This window comes from Manis javanica, chromosome 4 (genome assembly GCF_040802235.1).
Source record: "Manis javanica isolate MJ-LG chromosome 4, MJ_LKY, whole genome shotgun sequence".
Lineage (NCBI taxonomy): Eukaryota > Metazoa > Chordata > Mammalia > Pholidota > Manidae > Manis > Manis javanica.
The window spans coordinates 41,224,087-41,242,023 of record NC_133159.1 but is presented as its reverse complement, the minus strand read 5'-3'; the positions used below and the strand labels follow the sequence as shown (position 1 = coordinate 41,242,023).

The window sequence follows — 17,937 nt, the reverse complement described above, 5'->3', positions numbered from 1 at the left end:
AAGCCAAATACCAAAGGAATCTTGAAAGTAGGAAGAAAGGAGCAGCTCTTCTCATACAAGATAATCTCAATAAGGAAAAGATAATCTCAATAAGGAAAATAGCTGATTTCCCATCAGAAACCATGGAGGCAAGAAGGCAATGGTATGACATATTACTAGAAAAACACTATCAACCACAAATTCTAAATCTGGCAAAAATATCTTTCTAAATGGAAAAATTAACATATTTTTGGAAAAACTAAAACCTAAGTTTGTCACTTGATCTTCTCTATATGACTTTAAATGGAGTCTTTCAGGCTGTAATAAAAAGAAATTCAAATCCATATGAAGAAATGAAGTGGAGCTAATAAGATAACTTGTATATTAGGTAAATATAAAAGTATAAATACACTTTTTGTTAGTAAACTTTTTCCTATCTGATTCAAAAGACATCCAATTGTATAAAGCAAAAATTATAAATCTGTGTTAATAGGCATATGATGTATAAAGATATGATTTATATGACAATAGGACAGGAGGGGTGAGAGAACAGACATGTAGAACAAAATTTTTTAATACTAGTGAAATTAAGTATGTTCTGATTCAGAATGGATTGTTCCAAGTTAAGATGTTATGGTTTATTCATAGATACCCTTTCTTAGTTTGAGAAATTCAAAAAATGTAGTAAATAACAAAGGAATTAAAATGGTACACTAGAAAATATTTATTTTAACAAAAACAATTCAGCAGTGCAAAACTGGGGGGCAAAGATATGACTTATGGAAAGCAAATAGCAAAGGTAAGGGAATCCTGCCTCATTAGTAATTAAATTCAATATAAATAGATCAAACATTCCAATTAAAACACAGATATTGGCAGAATGGACAAACATGATTCAACCACATATGGCATCTGTAAGAAACACACTTTAGATTACAATAAACACTATATTGGTAATGAAAGGATGCAAAAAGATACACCATGCAAATGGTAACTAAAAGGGAGCTGGAGTGGCTATGCTAATATTAGACAAAAGAGAAAATTGTTACTAGAGACAAAGGAATTTTATTATTATAAAAGGGTCAGTCCACCAAGAAGACAGCAGTTATAAATATACATTCATCTATCAAAATAGCCACAAAATACGTAAAGCAAAACTGACAGATTGAAAGTAGAAATACATCATTTTATAGTAGTTGGAAATGTAAATATCCCACTTTTAATAAAGTATAGAATAGCTAGGTAGATCAGCAAATACAAGACATGAATAACAGTATAAACGAATGACACCTTTAGAACACTCCACCCCAGCTAGACACAATACACATTCTTCTTAAGTGCAGCATGGTTGTTCTCCAGCATACACATGTATTGGGTCACAAAAATTCCTAATAAACTTGGAAGGATTGAAATACAGTGATTGTTCTATAGCTATAATGGAATGCACTTAGAAATCAACAATAGAAGGAAATTTGGGGAATTCTACAAATCTGTACAAATTAGTACACTCCTAAATAATCAATAGGTTAAAGAAGAAATCACAAAGGAAATTCAAAAACACTTAGTGACTAATGTAAACAATATACAAAAACTCCTGGGATGCATCAAAAGTAGTGCACAGGGAGAAATTTATAGTTGTAAACGTCTCCATTAAAAAAGAAAGATCTCAAGTCAGTAACCTGAACTTTCACCTCATTTGTCTAGGTAAAGAAAAGTAACCTTAACCCAAGTAAGCAGAAGGAAGGATATAATAAAAAAAAAAGTGGAAAGAAAAATAGTAGAAAACAATAGAGAAAATAAACAGAAATTGGTTGTTTGAAAAGATCAACAAATTGACAAGACTTTCATCTAGATTGGCTAAGAAAAAAGAAGGCTCATAATCTGAAATGAAAGTGTGAACATTACTATGATTTTACCACAATAAAAAGGACTGTAATGGAATCCTCTGAACAGTTGTATGCCAATACATAACCCTGATGAAATGGACAAATTATCTAGAAAGATAAAAACTACTGAAACTGACTGAAGAAGACAAAAAATCTGAATAGACCTATAACAAGAGACTGGATTAGTAATCAGAAAACTTTCCAGTGAGACATGTAGGTATAGATGACTTCATTGGTGAATTCTACCCAGCATTTAAGGGAGAATTAACACTAATGCTTCATCATAAATTCTTCCAAAAAGGAGGGACACTTCCTAATTGTATGAAGCTAGTGTTACGCTGATACCAAAATTAGACAATGATGCCAAAGGAACACTACAGACTAATATCCCTTATGAATATAGATGTGGAAATCCTCAACAAAATACTGTGAAACTGAATCCAGCGACATATGGAAAGAACTATATATCATGACCACATGGGATTTATCACAGGAATTCAACGTTAGTTCACAAAAATTAACCAATGTAATATGTCATGTTAATAGAAGAAGGGACAAAAGATACATCACAATATATCATCTCAATACAAACTGAAAAAGCATTTGACAAAATATAGCACCCTTCCTTGATTAAACACTTAATAAACTAGGAATAAAAGGGAACTTCCTCAAGCTGAGGAAAGTATGAATAACCCACAAATAAACTTAATGGTAAAAGATTGAAAGCTTTTCTCTGAAGGTCAGGATCAAGATAAGATGTCAGTTCTCACCACTTCTATTCAACATTGTTGTGGAGGTTTTAACTAGGGTAATTAGACAAGAAAATTAAAAGACATGTTGATTGAAAAGAAGTAAAACCATCTCCATTTGCAGATGACATAATCTTGTGCAGTTCATTCTCATTATTTGTGGAGAATTCACAAATTATTCACAAAGAATTCATAATAAATGACTAGAATTTATTTGTAAACCCAAAATCAATACTGATGATACTTTGGTAGTCATTCTTGGACATGAGAAAAATTTGAAATTTTTTGAAATTTGTAAAAATTTTGAGTTGCCTGACACACACACATTTTTAGCAGAGGTTGGTCAAAGCAACACTTTGCCCTTTTTTTTCAGCTTTCATATAGAAGTGTCCAGAGGATGGAGATAGTAAAAGCAGCTGTGGCTCTGGAGCCAGTATTGATCAAATTTGAATCCTAACTCTGCTACCCATTAGTGAGGTGGCCTCAGGCAAATTAACATTTCTGAACATCATTCTCTCTTGTCAAATAAAGAGAATTTACTATGATAAGATACCTTTAGGATTAAGATCATTATATTTGTGTGTACATATTTCCTGTAGAAGAGTGGCTCAGTATTGACTAATTCAACAGTCATGCAACTTTAGAGAATGTAAGAATGTAACACAAATAATGAGAATTCACTGTATAGAGAGAATTCTGCAGATTCCACCAAAGAACTATTAGCGTTAATAATCAAGTTCAAGGTTACAGGATACAAGATCAATATACAAAAGTCAGTTGTTAGCAATGAAAAACCCAAAAATGAAATTTAAGGAAAAATTCCTTTTACAATAAATCAAAAAATAAAATATTTAAGAATAAATTTAACAAAAGAAGTACAAGAGTTGTATGTGAAAAGACCCCACACACAAAATGTTGAATTAAAGAAGACCTAAATTAAAAGAATATCCCATATTCATGGATTGGAAGACCTAATATTCTTAAGATGACAGTACTTCCCAAATTGATGTACAGATTCAACTTACTACTTATCAAATTTTAACTGCCTAGAAGAAATTGATGAGCTGATCATAAAATTCATATGGAATGAAAGAGACCACAAATATCTTGAAAAAGAACAAAGGTGTATATGAGAAACCCTACAGATATCTTGAAAAAGAACAAAGGTATATATGAGAAACCCACAGCCAACATTATACTTAAGAGCGAGAAGCTGAAAGCTTTTCCCTTAAGACCGGGAACAAGACAAAGATGCCCACTCTCCCCACTTTTATTCAACATAGTTCTGGAGTTCCTAGCCACAGCAATCAGACAACTCAAAGAAATAAAAGGCATCCAGATTGATAAGGAAGAAGTCAAACTGTCCCTGTTTACAGATGACATGATATTGTACATAAAAAACCCTAAAGAATACACTCCAAAACTACTAGATCTAATATCTGAATTCAGCAAAGTTGTGGGATACAAAATTAATACACAGAAATCTGTTTCATTCCTATTCACTAATGATGAACTAGCAGAAAGAGAAATCAGGAAAACAATTCCATTCACAATTGCATCAAAAAGAATAAAATACCTAGGAATAAACCTAAACAAGGAGTGTAAGACCTATACCCTGAAAACTATGGGACACCCTTAAAAGAAATTAAAGAGGACACTAATAAATGGAAATTCATACCATGCTTTTGGCTAGGAAGAATTAATATCACCAAAGTGGCCATTCTGCCTAAAGCAATCTACAGATTTAATGCAATCCCTATCAAAATACCTAAAGCATTCTTCAGTGAACTAGAGCAAATAGTTCTAAAATTCATATGGAATGACAAAACACCCCGAATAGTCAAAGCAATCCTGGGAAGGAAGAATAAAGCAGGTGGAATTACGCTCCCTGTCTTCAAGCTCTACTACAAAGCCACAGTAATCAAGACAATTTGGTACTGCCACAAGAACAGACCCAAAGACCAGTGGAACAGACTAGAGAGTTCAGATATAAGCCCAAGCATAGATGGTCAATTAATATATAATAAAGGATCCATGGATATACAATGGGGAAATGATAGCCCCTTCAACAGCTGGTGTTGGCAAAACTGGACAGCTACATGTAAGAGAGTGAAACTGGATTATTGTCTAACCCCATACAGAAAAGTAAACTCAAAATGGATCAAAGACCTGAATGTAAGTCATGAAACTGTAAAACTCGTAGAAAAAAATATAGTAAAAATCTCTTGGACATAAACATGAGCAACTTCTTCCTGAACATTTCTCCCCTGGCAAGGGAAACAAAAGCAAAAATGAACAAGTGGGACTATGTCAAGCTGAAAAGCTTCTATACATCTAAGGATACCATCAGTAGAACAAAAAGGCGTCCTACAGTATGGGAGAATATATTCATAAATGACAGATCTAATAAAGGGTTGACATCCAAAATACATAAAGAGCTCTCGCACCTCAACAGACAAAAAGGAAATAATGTAATTAAAAAATGGGCAGAGGATCTGAACAGACACTTCTCCAAAGAAGAAATTCAGATGGCTAACAGGCACATGAAAAGATGCTCCACATCGCTAATCATCAGGGAAATGCAAATTAAAACCCCAATGAGATATCACCTCACAGCAGTTAGGATGGCCAACATCCAAAATACAAACAACAACAAATGTTGGCGAGGATGTGGAGAAGGGAAACCCTCCAACACTACTGGTGGGAATGTAAATTAGTTCAACCATTGTGCAAAGCAGTTTGAGGGTTCCTCTAAAAACTAAAAATAGAAATACCATTTGACCCAGGAATCCCACTCTTAGGAATTTACCCTAAGAATGCAGCAGCCAAGTTTGAAAAAAGCCATATGCACCCCTATGTTTATCACCACACTATTTACAATAGCGAAGACATGGAAGCAACCTAAGTGTTCATCAGTAGATGAATGGGTAAAGAAGATGTGGTACATATACATAATGGAATAGTATTCAGCCATAAGAAGAAAACAATTCCTACCATTTGCAACAACATGGATGGAGCTAGAGGGTATTATGCTCAGTGAAATAAGCCAGGCAGAGAAAGACAAGTATCAGTTGATTTCACTCATTTGTGGAGAATAAGAACCAAGCAAAAACTGAAGGAACAAAACAGCAGCAGAATCACAGAACCCAAGAATGGACTAACAGTTCCCAAAGGGAAAGGGCCTCTGGAGGATGGGTGGGAAGGGAGGGATAAGGGGGGGAAAATCATGGCATTGTGATTAGCACACATAATGTGGTGTTGGGGCATAGGAAGGCCATCAATATGGAGAAGACAATTAGTGATTCTATAGCATCTTACTGCATTGGTAGACAGTGACTGTAATGGGGTATGTGGTGGGAATTTATAATAGGGGTAGTTTAGTAACCATAATGTTGCTCATGTAATTTTGCATTAATGATACCAAATTTTTTCAGAAAATGAAATGAGCCAGTACATACAGCAACATGGATGAAGCTCAAAAAACTATGTTAAGTGAAAAAAGCCAGATATAAAAGTATATAATATATGATTACATTCTAGAAAAGGCAAAACATTTCTATTATGAGCAAAAATCAGAATGGTGCCTAGGGCCAGAGGATTGGGGACCACCTGGATAAGTAGAGGGAACTCTTTGGGATGGCTGGCATGTTGTATCTTCTGTGTAGTGTAGGTATGCTTATCATTCAACCGTACATTTAAAATGGATGAATTGTATTATATATTCATTATATGAAATAAAAATTAAAAGGAAAAAAATAAATAAACCTTTTAGTTTAGAGTCCTACAAAAATACTTAAGTAATAATTCCTCTCTCATTTATGAAGATAACCTGACCTTGCTGTAAGAATGTATAATATGAGAAAAATTACAGACTTGATTCACTGAAAAACAATATATAATGGTGATAGAGCAATACTGAGTTGGATTCATCCTCGAAATTAAAGGTAGGATTAAGAAACCTACATTAGAAAACCAGTCAATGCAGTTTGTCACATTACCAGATTGAAGGAGAAAAATCCTATCAGTATATGTAGAAAAAAATTAGGTGATGAAGTCCAGTATCTCTTCATGAAGATAGAAGAGCAAAGGTAACTTTCTCAGTGGGACATATATTTTAAAGAAATTTATATTTAATGGTGAAACCTTTTATTTAAATTTATTGAGTTTTAAATAGGCAAGCTAAGTCTAAAACTTATAAGGAAAAGCAGAGGGCTAAGTATACCCAATGTACTTTTAAATAGGGTTGAAATAGTGTTTGACATTGTAATGGTTTGTGGTCCTCCAAAGCTTAACCCCACCTGGGAGTATTTTTAGTATTTAATTTCTCTGAGTTTTCTTGAATATTACATAAGCACCATTTATACTGTCATTGAGTTTGTGGAAGGTATACAAAGCGTATGTAAGGTCAGTGCTACAAAACTGGTAGATAGGTCATTGGAGGATTTTGAGATGACTAATTAATCTGGAAGTCATCAGTAGAGATAGTCTACACATGCCAGTAGATTGCTATTGGCTGCCTTTTGATTTTGTTGTTGATATTTGATACTTCATGCTTTCGTGTGTGACTTCGTTTTTTAGAATTATATAAAAATATCCTTTTTTATTCAATCAAATAAAAATTATTCAACTTGTCAGTTATGTCAAGTACTGAAGAGAAAGAAAAAAGATCAACAATATCTTAATGAATATCTGGCAGCTAATTAATTTAAAAGTTTCTCAAATGATGCAAAAGTTGAAAGTTTACAAAATACTGTAGGAAACTAGTTTTTTCAGTTGTTTTACTTGGCTATTAAAAGTAATTTTAATTTCTTAAAAATGTGCTCTTATTATATTAATGGACAATTTGCATACATAACTTGATACAGCATAGTTTATAGAAGTAAATTATATTAAAAAGCAAATAGCTAAGTGAAATATTTATAGACTGAAATTTTAACTTTTAACTTAAAATTTTATTTGGTCATTTGCAACCCTGTATTGAATAAAAAGTAGACTTTATACACTTTTAATATATAAAGTCACAGATATACATACAGTATATAAACAGTATACTGATGGTACTAAAATTTCATAGGGGAGTGATAAGGAGAAAATATCCGAAAAGGCTGTTTAGGTGGATAATGGAAGAAAGAAAAGCTAAGAAACACTTGTCTAGAAATAATATATATAAAGGCGGTAAAACTATAAAGAAAAGCAGAGAAGTGATTATCATAACATTCAGGATTACCACATTTACCTCTGGGGAAAAGGTAGGTGCTCAGTCCTTCTAGAGTTTTGAGAGTGGTCTGTTTCTTGACCTGCGTGGTGGCCACTGAGGTGTTAACCATATAATTAAGCATTAGTCTCTGTTTATCTTTCATGTACTTTTTTGTATGGTTAGTATATTTCATGGTGAAAAAAAGTAGTATGTAGATTTTAAATTGTAGAAATGCAGAATATTATTTAGATTTTACATATGTATTATTAGGAACTAAATCTCTAACTTGGTAAGATTTCTTAATTAAAAAATAGATGTTATATGATGAAAAGCTTTTATGAACAAAACAGAAAGTGCCACTTTTTTTTTTTCTCAGATGGGCCCAGTTCTTCATCCATCCACTGATGATCAGAGATGCAATTGACCGTGAAGTTGAAGCTGTTGATAGTGGTAAGAGAAGTGCTTTCTGTATTGTAACTACTTTTTATTTAATTAAACCAGTTATTTAGCACATTTATTATTCTTTATCACTAGACCATTTTATATCTGTATCGTAAAGGGTTATATTGAAATAGATGTGTCATGTTTATTCCTAAAGCCATTAAATGTCTACTTCAGTATAGATTTGAAATAAATTAAGCAGATGGTAGATTATCGTTTTTTCAGTCTTTGTTTTTTGAGGGTTTTACCATAGTCGCTAATCTTTTACAGGACTGTAGCCTAGTTTTTAAAGCTAATACTGGGTCTTAAAACTTCATAAGTTCACATGCTCCTTTTGCATCCAGAGACATTTTCCCTGAGGCTTTAAGTACAACCCTGATACTGAATAGTTTATCCTTTGTGACCTGTGTACACACACAGGTACTCTTTGGCGTGAATTTCGGTAGTTCTGAATACAATTGTGTTATATTTATGGATGAAGAAACTAAATTCCTGACCAGAAAATGCATTTAATTTTATTTTTTGACAGTTTTCCTTATCCTTTGGGATTTAAAAAATGAAGACAATAATGAACTGTGTGCTTATATAGGGCAAGGCTTCATTATGGAGCTGTGCTATTAAAACCCTTAATTACAATAAATAGAAGCACTGCTTGCCTTGTTTTAGCATTAGAAATAGTAATAGTAGGCTTAGGGGGACTACAGTTCACCACAGTTCATAGGTTAGGCTTGGCTTACAGCAACTGATAAGGCAAGGGCTCTCTACTTGTTCTTTTGTCACATTTTTCTCCTTGGCTTGATTTAGTGTCTAGTTCTAATAATGACTTAATGCATTCACCAGGCTGAGTAAACTGCAGATGGCTAGAAAGAGTCATCCATCTGAAAGTTAGCAGACTTTTGTTTTAGCTATTGAAAAGTTACTGTGGCCCTCAGTTTATTTGTAAAAGTGGGTGGGATGGAGTTATATTTCTTCCTAGCTCAAGGAGCAGCTTGTAATCAAGGATTTATTTTCTTCATTATTGTTACTTGCCTACCACAGTGTCTGCCTACCACAGTGTCTGCATAGGCCCAGATAAATATTTGTTGAGTGGATGACAAACCAAACTAACCAAGGAAAATTCTAAAAGCCTTTCCTACTTGAGACTCAAGAACTATTCTCTGTCTTAAATGCTTTCAAGTATGTTTTTCTTCATACTAGAAAGATAAAGGATCCTGAGGAGAGATTATCCTAGATTATCTGCATGGTCCCAAAGTGATCATAAGTTTCCTTATAAGAAAGAAGAAACAGGATCAAAAGAATCTCTTCCGTAAGCAAGTTTCTAGAGTGGGTTGCAATTGGTATTTAGAAAATTTAAATATTGAATTTGATTTTACAAGTTGAAGTCAAAATATATTTTATTGTATTTTGAAATATGCAGAAGTACATGTACATATGTATACATATGTGATGTATAATAATCTACATACACATACAATAAATAGTTTAGATTTAAGATGAACTTAAAGGCTCTGTTTTTGTTTTTGTTTTGTTCATTTGTTTCTTTTTGATGATAGGAGACTTCAATTTGTTATCTGATACAAATACCTAGGTATGTTCCTAGTCATTTAACCTTTTAAGTATGCAGGAAGACCAGGAAGTTGTAACTGGTGTAATAAATTACTTTACTATTCATTTACCAGTTTTGAAAGCACAATAATCAGATGTTGTTTTCTTCTCATCAGATGTGATAGTCTTTTGTTCTATCTTGTCTCATTCACATGTTTTTAGTTGCCTGCATGCTTGGATGGCCTATTCCATGTAAGAGAAGTTGAAGGGAGGTTTAACTGTCTTGGCAGATTCATTTTCATTTTCCTTTACTCCTCTCCACTTGCTTATGGAAGAGATTCTTTCTTTCCTGGTTTTTAAATTTATTATCTAGTTCTAACTTCATTACCTTATCACTGTGCCCTGAATTGACAATCTGTTTCTGGCGTACTCTTTCAGTGACGTGATTATACACATGCATAGGAAACATTTATTTGCACAACACAGATAGGTCTGTTTGGTGTTTTACAGTTTTCTTAAGAACACTTAATACTAGAAGCTCATGTAAGTGTCTACAGGGTAGGTTTTAAAATGGGATTAATTAGTTGGTGAAGAAGACTATAGAGAAAAAAATTATTCCTAATGATAAGCTCTTTACTCTCAAATGAGCATGTGTAATTGCCTACATAGTATGTCCTAGTGATTGAGATTGAGGATATGGCCAAAGCCCCCCCGCTTTTTTTTTTTACCTAATCCAGTAGCAAAGAGTGCTGTGTTCTGATATTTATATCCTATTTTTATCAGTTTTAGGGGTAGTAAATCACTTCCTATGAATATGTTTACATATTCTGGCCTATTACTTTCCTGTTCCTGCTGTAATGAACTGCCAGAAAGTTAGTGGCTTGAAATAACAAATTAATTTTCTTAAACTTGGGGGTCAGAAGTCTAAAATATCCTTTTAGGGCTTTATTCCTTTTGGAGGCTCCAAGTGAAAATCTGTTCCCTGGCCTTTTCCACTTTCTAGATACCACCTACAGCCCTAGGCTGTGGCTCCTTTCTCTATGTTATGAGCCATCAGTTTAGAATCTTCTCTCTTCTCTTACCTCTGCTTCTGTCCTTATATTTTTCTTTGGTTTCCTTTACTCCTCTCCACTTGCTTATGGAAGAGAATCTTTTGATCCTGTTTCTTCTTTCTTATAAGGAAACTTATGATCACTTTGGGACCATGTAGATAATCTAGGATAATCTCTCCTCAGGATCCTTAATTTAATCACACCTGCAAAGTTCCTTTCACCACATAAGGTAACATATTCACAGATTTTGGAGATTAGGATGTACACATCTTTGGCGGAGGTCATTATTCAACCTACCACACTTAATAAAGGAATTGTTTCTCCTGTGTTAATAATATCTTCATATTGTTGATTTAGACTTTATGGCATATTCAAGTATTTTACTGAACATGCTTACTTCTCTTTCTTTCCATCCCTACTATCATCACTTCAGTTTCAACTCTCTTCACCAAATGTAAAAGTGATGACTTTTGCTTCCCTTAAATCTCTTGCAACTGGAATGGATTTACCAAGTCCAAATCTGATAATGTCACTATCCTAAATATCTGCAATGCCTTACCATTACTCCTATGATAAATAAATAACATTTATTGAGCACTTTTTTTGTGTATTATTGTGATTGTCACTATCTCATTATCCTCATTTGACACATAATGAAATTGAGGCTTAGCGTGTTTAAATAATTAACCCAGAGTCCAGAAATTCATTTCCCCAAGGACCCAAAGTTAACAGTGATGCCAACTGTATGATACCAAGGTCTGTACTCGTACACATGAAATACTGCCTCCCAAAGGTCTTACTAGGCTCTTTCAAAAATGGTTTCTTCTTTGTATCTCCAGCCTGATGCCTTGCCACTCGTTTGATTCTGAATGTTGTTCAATCACATTGACAGTCTTTCTGTTTTTCAGAGGTGCCATATTCTCCTCTTTCAAGTTTTTCTCTTGAGAATGTTCTGCATATTCCCATTTCTCCCTCCCTATTCCCTAGAAAACTCCATTTGTCTCTCAAGGCTCAGCTTAAGTCACTCCCTGAGAAGCCTGTGTCCCTGAGCCCACCCCCCAAAGTAAATTCATACATGAAAATAAGACAAAATTAGGTTAAGTGACAGTCTTTTTATATTCTCATAATACCCTGTGTTATAGCACTTAACTATAGTGATCTGTAATTTCTACTAGGCTCTAATCTCCTTTTAAACAACTCCACTGGCCTCTTTGCCATGTTTGAATTCATGTAGGTATTTCTTGTAAAGCCTTTGAATTTATAATTTCCATACATGGGAACCTTCTCCCAGATATTTTTATGAAATCATCCTTACTTTATTTGGATTCTGCTCACTTGTTATCTCCTCAGAGAGATCTTCTGTGATCACCTGCCACCACTCTTCTTTCCCTTACCAGGTTTATTTTTCCTTATAGCACCCATCACTGACTAACATTGTTAAAATCTATTTGTTGGCTTATTTATTATCTCCCCTGCTAGAATGTAAACCCCTTGAGGGCAGAGAATTGGTCTGCCAATAAAAGGGAAAATTGGTCCCTTTTATTCACATTTCTACCTCTAACAACTAGTTCCATAGTACTGGCCACATAGTAGATGTTCAGTAAATATTTGTTGAAGGAATGTATCTTATTTAATCCTTATAAAAATCCTATGAACTAGATGCTAGTAACTTCATTTTATAGATGAAGAAATAAAATCAGGGGAGTTAGATAATTTCCTTGAGGTGGTACAACTTGGATTCTAGCCAAGATATTTCTGACTTCAAAGTGATTATTAACCACTAATATACTTTATTATCAACATACTTGGCTTTGGGGAAAGTTTAAATAATATATATGACAAATTGCCCAGATAATAAGGAATTTGATTGAATATTTTATTAGCATTTTCATCAATAAAAACTTGGATATAGCATCCTAAGAGTTAAACCCTTTCAGATCATTAAACTACCTTGTTTCATTTGAAAATAAGGGAAAACCTCTAGAAAGGTGAATTGACTACCCGAAGTTACAGAATATTTTAAGTCATAGAGCCAGGCCTAGATCATTGCATTCTCTACTTCAGTCTTATACACATGATTCATTAAATTAATATTTGTTACTTCCTTATTTTCAGTTCTGTAAACTTGAACTCCCAGATAGAAAAGCAGATATTGAACTTCATTTTATTAAAAGGGTTTCTTTAAAACTAACAGAATATCAACTTGCAAGACCTTCTGATGCAAACAGAAAGGAAATGTTGTTTGGAAGCCTTGCTAGACCTGGACATCCTATGGGGAAATTTTTTTGGGGTAAGATGCCAAATACTTATTTCATATTTTCTAGTTAAGGAAGATAGAGAATATGAAAGTTGATAAAGAATGGAAGGTTATAAAGGTAGGGTACTAGGTGCTTTTTACCTTTTAGGGTAGGTAGGGTAGGTAGAAAGTAGGTGAGCATGCCTATATTTGGTTCTCTAACATTGGATATATCAAGAATAGCACCTAATAATAATATTGTGAATGCTTTTTGGGTACCAGATGCCTGCTAATACTACATGAATTATGTCATTTGATCATCATAGCAATGTTAGGAGCTTGCTACCATTATCTGTATTTAAAGATAAATAAATAAGCTCAAGGAAGTTATTTAATTTGCTTAAATCACACAATGATAAAGGTGGGATTTGAACCTGTTGTAAAGTCTGTGCTCTACCCCAACCTGATATTTCCATTTATCAATAGAGATTCAGCAATAATTTCTCTAATAGTTTTTGAGCTATGACCTAATTTTGTATAACTGGTAAGCTGTTTAAATGGTATCTGTTTTTCATAAATGGCCTTTCTTAGTGTTCGAATCCAGATTTAGTTTCTTATTAATCCTCTTGACCATAGAGTTGAATCTGGAAAGAGTTGATCTAAACAGTACTTCATTCAAAGGATGTTTGCTTCCCTGTAAATTTTGTGCTGTTATATGCATTTTATATGACATCCTTGCTTTATGTGGTTTATTTTTAACAATTATGCAGAATATTATTAAAAAATTCTGAGATAAACCTGAATTGAATACTAAACTATTTATTAAGAAAGGAAGCTTAAGGCAATTACTGTTGTTGAGGTATTGTTAACTAGACATTAATTCCTTATGTGCTAAAACATATTTCAGAATTGTTTCTTGTGATTTTTTTTGTCTTATATTGATAAATTATCACTATTATTATACACTTGTTCAATATTGAGTCACTTGGGTTACTTCATTAGTTTAGTAGCAGAGCATGCATTGTTTATAGAAAGTTTTACAAAGTAAACTTAGTTATTTCTATAATCTTGTTCATCTTTTTACAGGAAATGCTGAGACTCTCAAACATGAGCCAAACAAGAACAATATTGATACACATGCCAGGTTGAGAGAATTCTGGATGCGTTACTATTCTGCTTGTTACATGACTTTAGTGGTTCAATCCAAAGGTAATATTAACTGCTATGGCCTTTAGAATTATTCTGAAGTAGTGCTTTCTTAGGATTTGTTTGCCTTGATTAGTATTGCAGTACACAATTACTTAATGCCTGACCCTAACACAAACTAAAGGAAATCAGGATTTGGAAAGGTCACACACCAAGTGGCACAGCTAAAGAGCAGCACATAATCCTCTGATTCTCAGGCAAATGTTTTTTCTCTTATAGACATAGTCTGTGAGTATACAAAAATATTAATAGGTCATGAATTGATCTTTTAAGCCTCATTGAGCTGTTGCCTCTCTTATCTCTGGTTTTGCATTTAATTTGGATTGATCATAAACTCTAACAGCGCAAAGTGTCTGTCTTTTCATCCTTACATAGGGTCTAGTAAAATGGCATGATTAATTGAAATCCATCATGGTGATGATAGCAGAAGCATGTTAAGTGTGAAATACTGATTAATACTACTACTCTTTTTCTTCTTTTATCATTTCTCCAGTAACTGTAACTGATGTTAATTCTTTCTCATTAAAGAAATCATTGTAGCTTTATTTTGTTTTCTTTATATTTCAGTCTCCTTAGGCTATTTTTTACAGTCAGTCAGTTGCTAAACTATTCCTTTTGACATACCTTAGAGTTTGCACATTTCTTTTTAAATAGGTAATCCTCTCACCCTAATAGGATTCTCCTTTTCATACAGTTTTGTTCTCTCATTGTCAAAGTTAAGATCAGAGCTGACTTGGCACTTAAATCTAAAATATTTTTGCAATATTAGTCCACTGAAGTTGACTTGAGTGTAAAGTCATGGATATGGTATGGTGGGTTCTTTTCTTGAAACTATAGATGTGCTTCTAGATTCCTTGTACAACATGTTAAAATTAAGCCATTCCATATTCAGTATGTAATACTAATTTGTAATTTTTACTTATCATTTCCAAATCTATCATGAACATGCATTTTTCTTCAACCTAGGTACTATTTCTTTTGCATTCTCTTCCTCTGTGGTGACAAATATAAGAGCATATTAATGCTTGTTGCAGATTTCTAAAGTCAGCCCCAGATACTTGATAAGAGAGTCTTGCACACTCTAAATACAGTTGATTTTACTTGAGCATTTATTTTACCATTTAAGAGTTAAATATCTATGTAAATAGTATAGAATAAATTTAGAACTTGGTTTGTCTAATTTGCATCTTGCCTATTACATAACTGGGGCATCTCTTTTGAGAATTAGTGAAACTTGTATTTGGTACTAACAGATACTATCTAGTGATGTAATAAGTCACGGGATAAAATTAAAGCTTTCCTTTTTCACTTGGATCTGCTTTACTAGAAATGTCAAAAGAATTTCTTATAAAAAAAAAAAGAGCCAAAAGAAGATAAAAATCATATATATATGAAACCTAAGAGGAAGATGTATTAAAACCTAAGGAAGTATAATGTAAAAATAAATTGAGTATAAAGGTACTAATGAGCTATCGAGGAGAAGGGTCAGTGTAGTGTGGGTTAATTGGAAGAAACCTTCCTAGAGAAAGGAAGTTTTGGAATGGAGTAGGAGGATGATTGGTGTATTCTTATCTCTTTGCCCTTCACACTAAACTAATGATAAACAAACTTTTTTTTTAAACTTGTGTGCTTTTTCTAATTTTACCAGGTTAAAAAATAAAGGAGTCTAATAAAATTATATGTGTCTTAAAGTTTTCTATGTTATTTTTCCTGTTTCTCATTACTGGTTAAGAAGTGGCAACTAATGCCCAAATTAAAGTATTCCTTTGTTTTATAGCTAAAGATCTGTGAGAAATATAATTGTGTTTCTAACTTGAACAACATTGCGTTTCCCTATCTCCTCCCTGCCCTCTCCACAAGAAACACTGGATACTTTGGAAAAGTGGGTGACAGAAATCTTCTCTCAGATACCAAACAAGTAAGACATTTCATTAATAATACACCTTTAAAGAGGCATCTTCTTGTATGAATCTCAAAAGTTTTTTCTTTCAGCTTATTTCTTAAACATGTGATTAAATTAAGACCTTATGTGGTTTAGCAAGATCACATAGCTTTTGAGTGGGAAAACTGAGATAAGTTAAATTTCCATAGTTTCTGTAGTTCAGAATTTACAAGCTTATAAACTTACAGTAAGCAGTAATTCTGAAGAATTTAGGGCTCCTTTTACATTTATTCAGAGCTTTTTTCTTACTGTGTACTGTTTAAAACTGTGATGCAAAAGCAAGTATTGTATTGAGAGGCTTTATATATTTATTTACTTATTTATATGTATATTTATATAATATACACACACACACACACATATATATATATATATAATATGCACACATATCCTCTGTCTCAAAGAAATTATGTTTCTAAATCAGTTATTTGGAATTTGGAATGTCCCATAAGAGAAATAATTCTGTACATGATGATTGACTTTGTATACTTCCCAAAAAGTCCATTTCATATAATTGAACCAAATTATTTATTATTAGAAACTGTATATAGGGTTCCAGTTCAGAAAGTGATTTTTTGGCTACTTTAAAGTTATCAAAATTGCACAGTATTTAAAAGACACTTCTTTGTTTTATTTTTGTTACAAAGATTACAAAAAAATTTAATTCTGAAGCAATTAAGTCTTTCTTCCCACTCCTAGCAGTTTTCATTTTAGTAAAATAAGTGAAATCAGATTTTTTTTTCTTGCCTCAGGTGAGTAAGCTAGATTTTTCCCAGTTCTTCATTCCAAAGCATAATTTATTTTAAATTTATGAAAGAAAATTGGCTTTAAAGTAGTAGAATAATTTGTAGTAACAGCTGATTAGTTATTATTGTCTTGGCTCTATATAAATTTCCACTGGTAATTAACTACTTTTTATGTGTAAAATGATAATGAAAGCCATGCCAAAGCCCTGGGGTTGTTTTACGTGTTTTTGTTTGTTTTTGTTATGAAATGAATATGAACAATGGAAATGTCAAATGGCAAATTAAAACATGTTTCCTTGTGAAATTTTACTGATAAAATCAGAGGTGTACTGCATAGAGGGATTCATTATTAGGTCCTCTCAATCCCTGATGAACATTTTTTAAAAACCTTTTAAATATTGTTCACTAATAATTTTGGTTCCTTAATCAGACAGGTTAAAAGGTCTAGGTATTTTAAAGTGAATTCATATTAATTCTTAGAAGAATTATTAATTATAGTATCTTCAACCAGATGAGAAGCTTCTAGAAGGAGAGTCCGTATTATTTAGGTACCACAGTCCCTAATACAGTGCTTTATACCTAATAATCACTTCATATGTATTATTGAATTTTTTAAAAATCTCTGGTATAAATTTTCTTTCCAAAATGGCTTTATATAGGAGGAGAACTGAAGATGAATTGGGCTGATAGAGGCAGTAAATATTGGGAGGGAGGTCCCTTCAATTCATTGTTTTCTATCTCTTTTGAGTTTTAAAGGTATTTTAGTTATTGGGACTAAAGATTAAAAATAGGTTGTTTAATTAGTTCAGGATTTTGTGGCTTTGTTGCCATCTATTCATGTATGCCTAAATGCTTTTCAGTCAGAAATATGTAGAATAGATTATAAATACCTATCAGTTAGGCATCCCTAAAGATAATGCTTATAAAGGCTTTTGCCAATTAAATTTTAATGTATTTG

At 32.9% G+C, this 17,937-nt stretch overlaps 1 protein-coding gene across 2 annotated transcripts in view; it reads left to right on the top strand.

Moving 5' to 3' along the window:
* The window catches only part of NRDC (nardilysin convertase), a 121,036-nt gene that overhangs the window by 68,296 nt on the left and 34,803 nt on the right, over positions 1–17,937 (top strand). For both annotated transcript variants that reach the window (XM_073233917.1, XM_073233916.1), the window contains 4 exons: positions 8,188–8,261; positions 13,044–13,139; positions 14,172–14,294; positions 16,152–16,209. In XM_073233917.1, the coding sequence (XP_073090018.1) occupies positions 8,188–8,261; positions 13,044–13,139; positions 14,172–14,294; positions 16,152–16,209 (351 nt within the window). The remainder of the gene's footprint in view (positions 1–8,187; positions 8,262–13,043; positions 13,140–14,171; positions 14,295–16,151; positions 16,210–17,937) is intronic.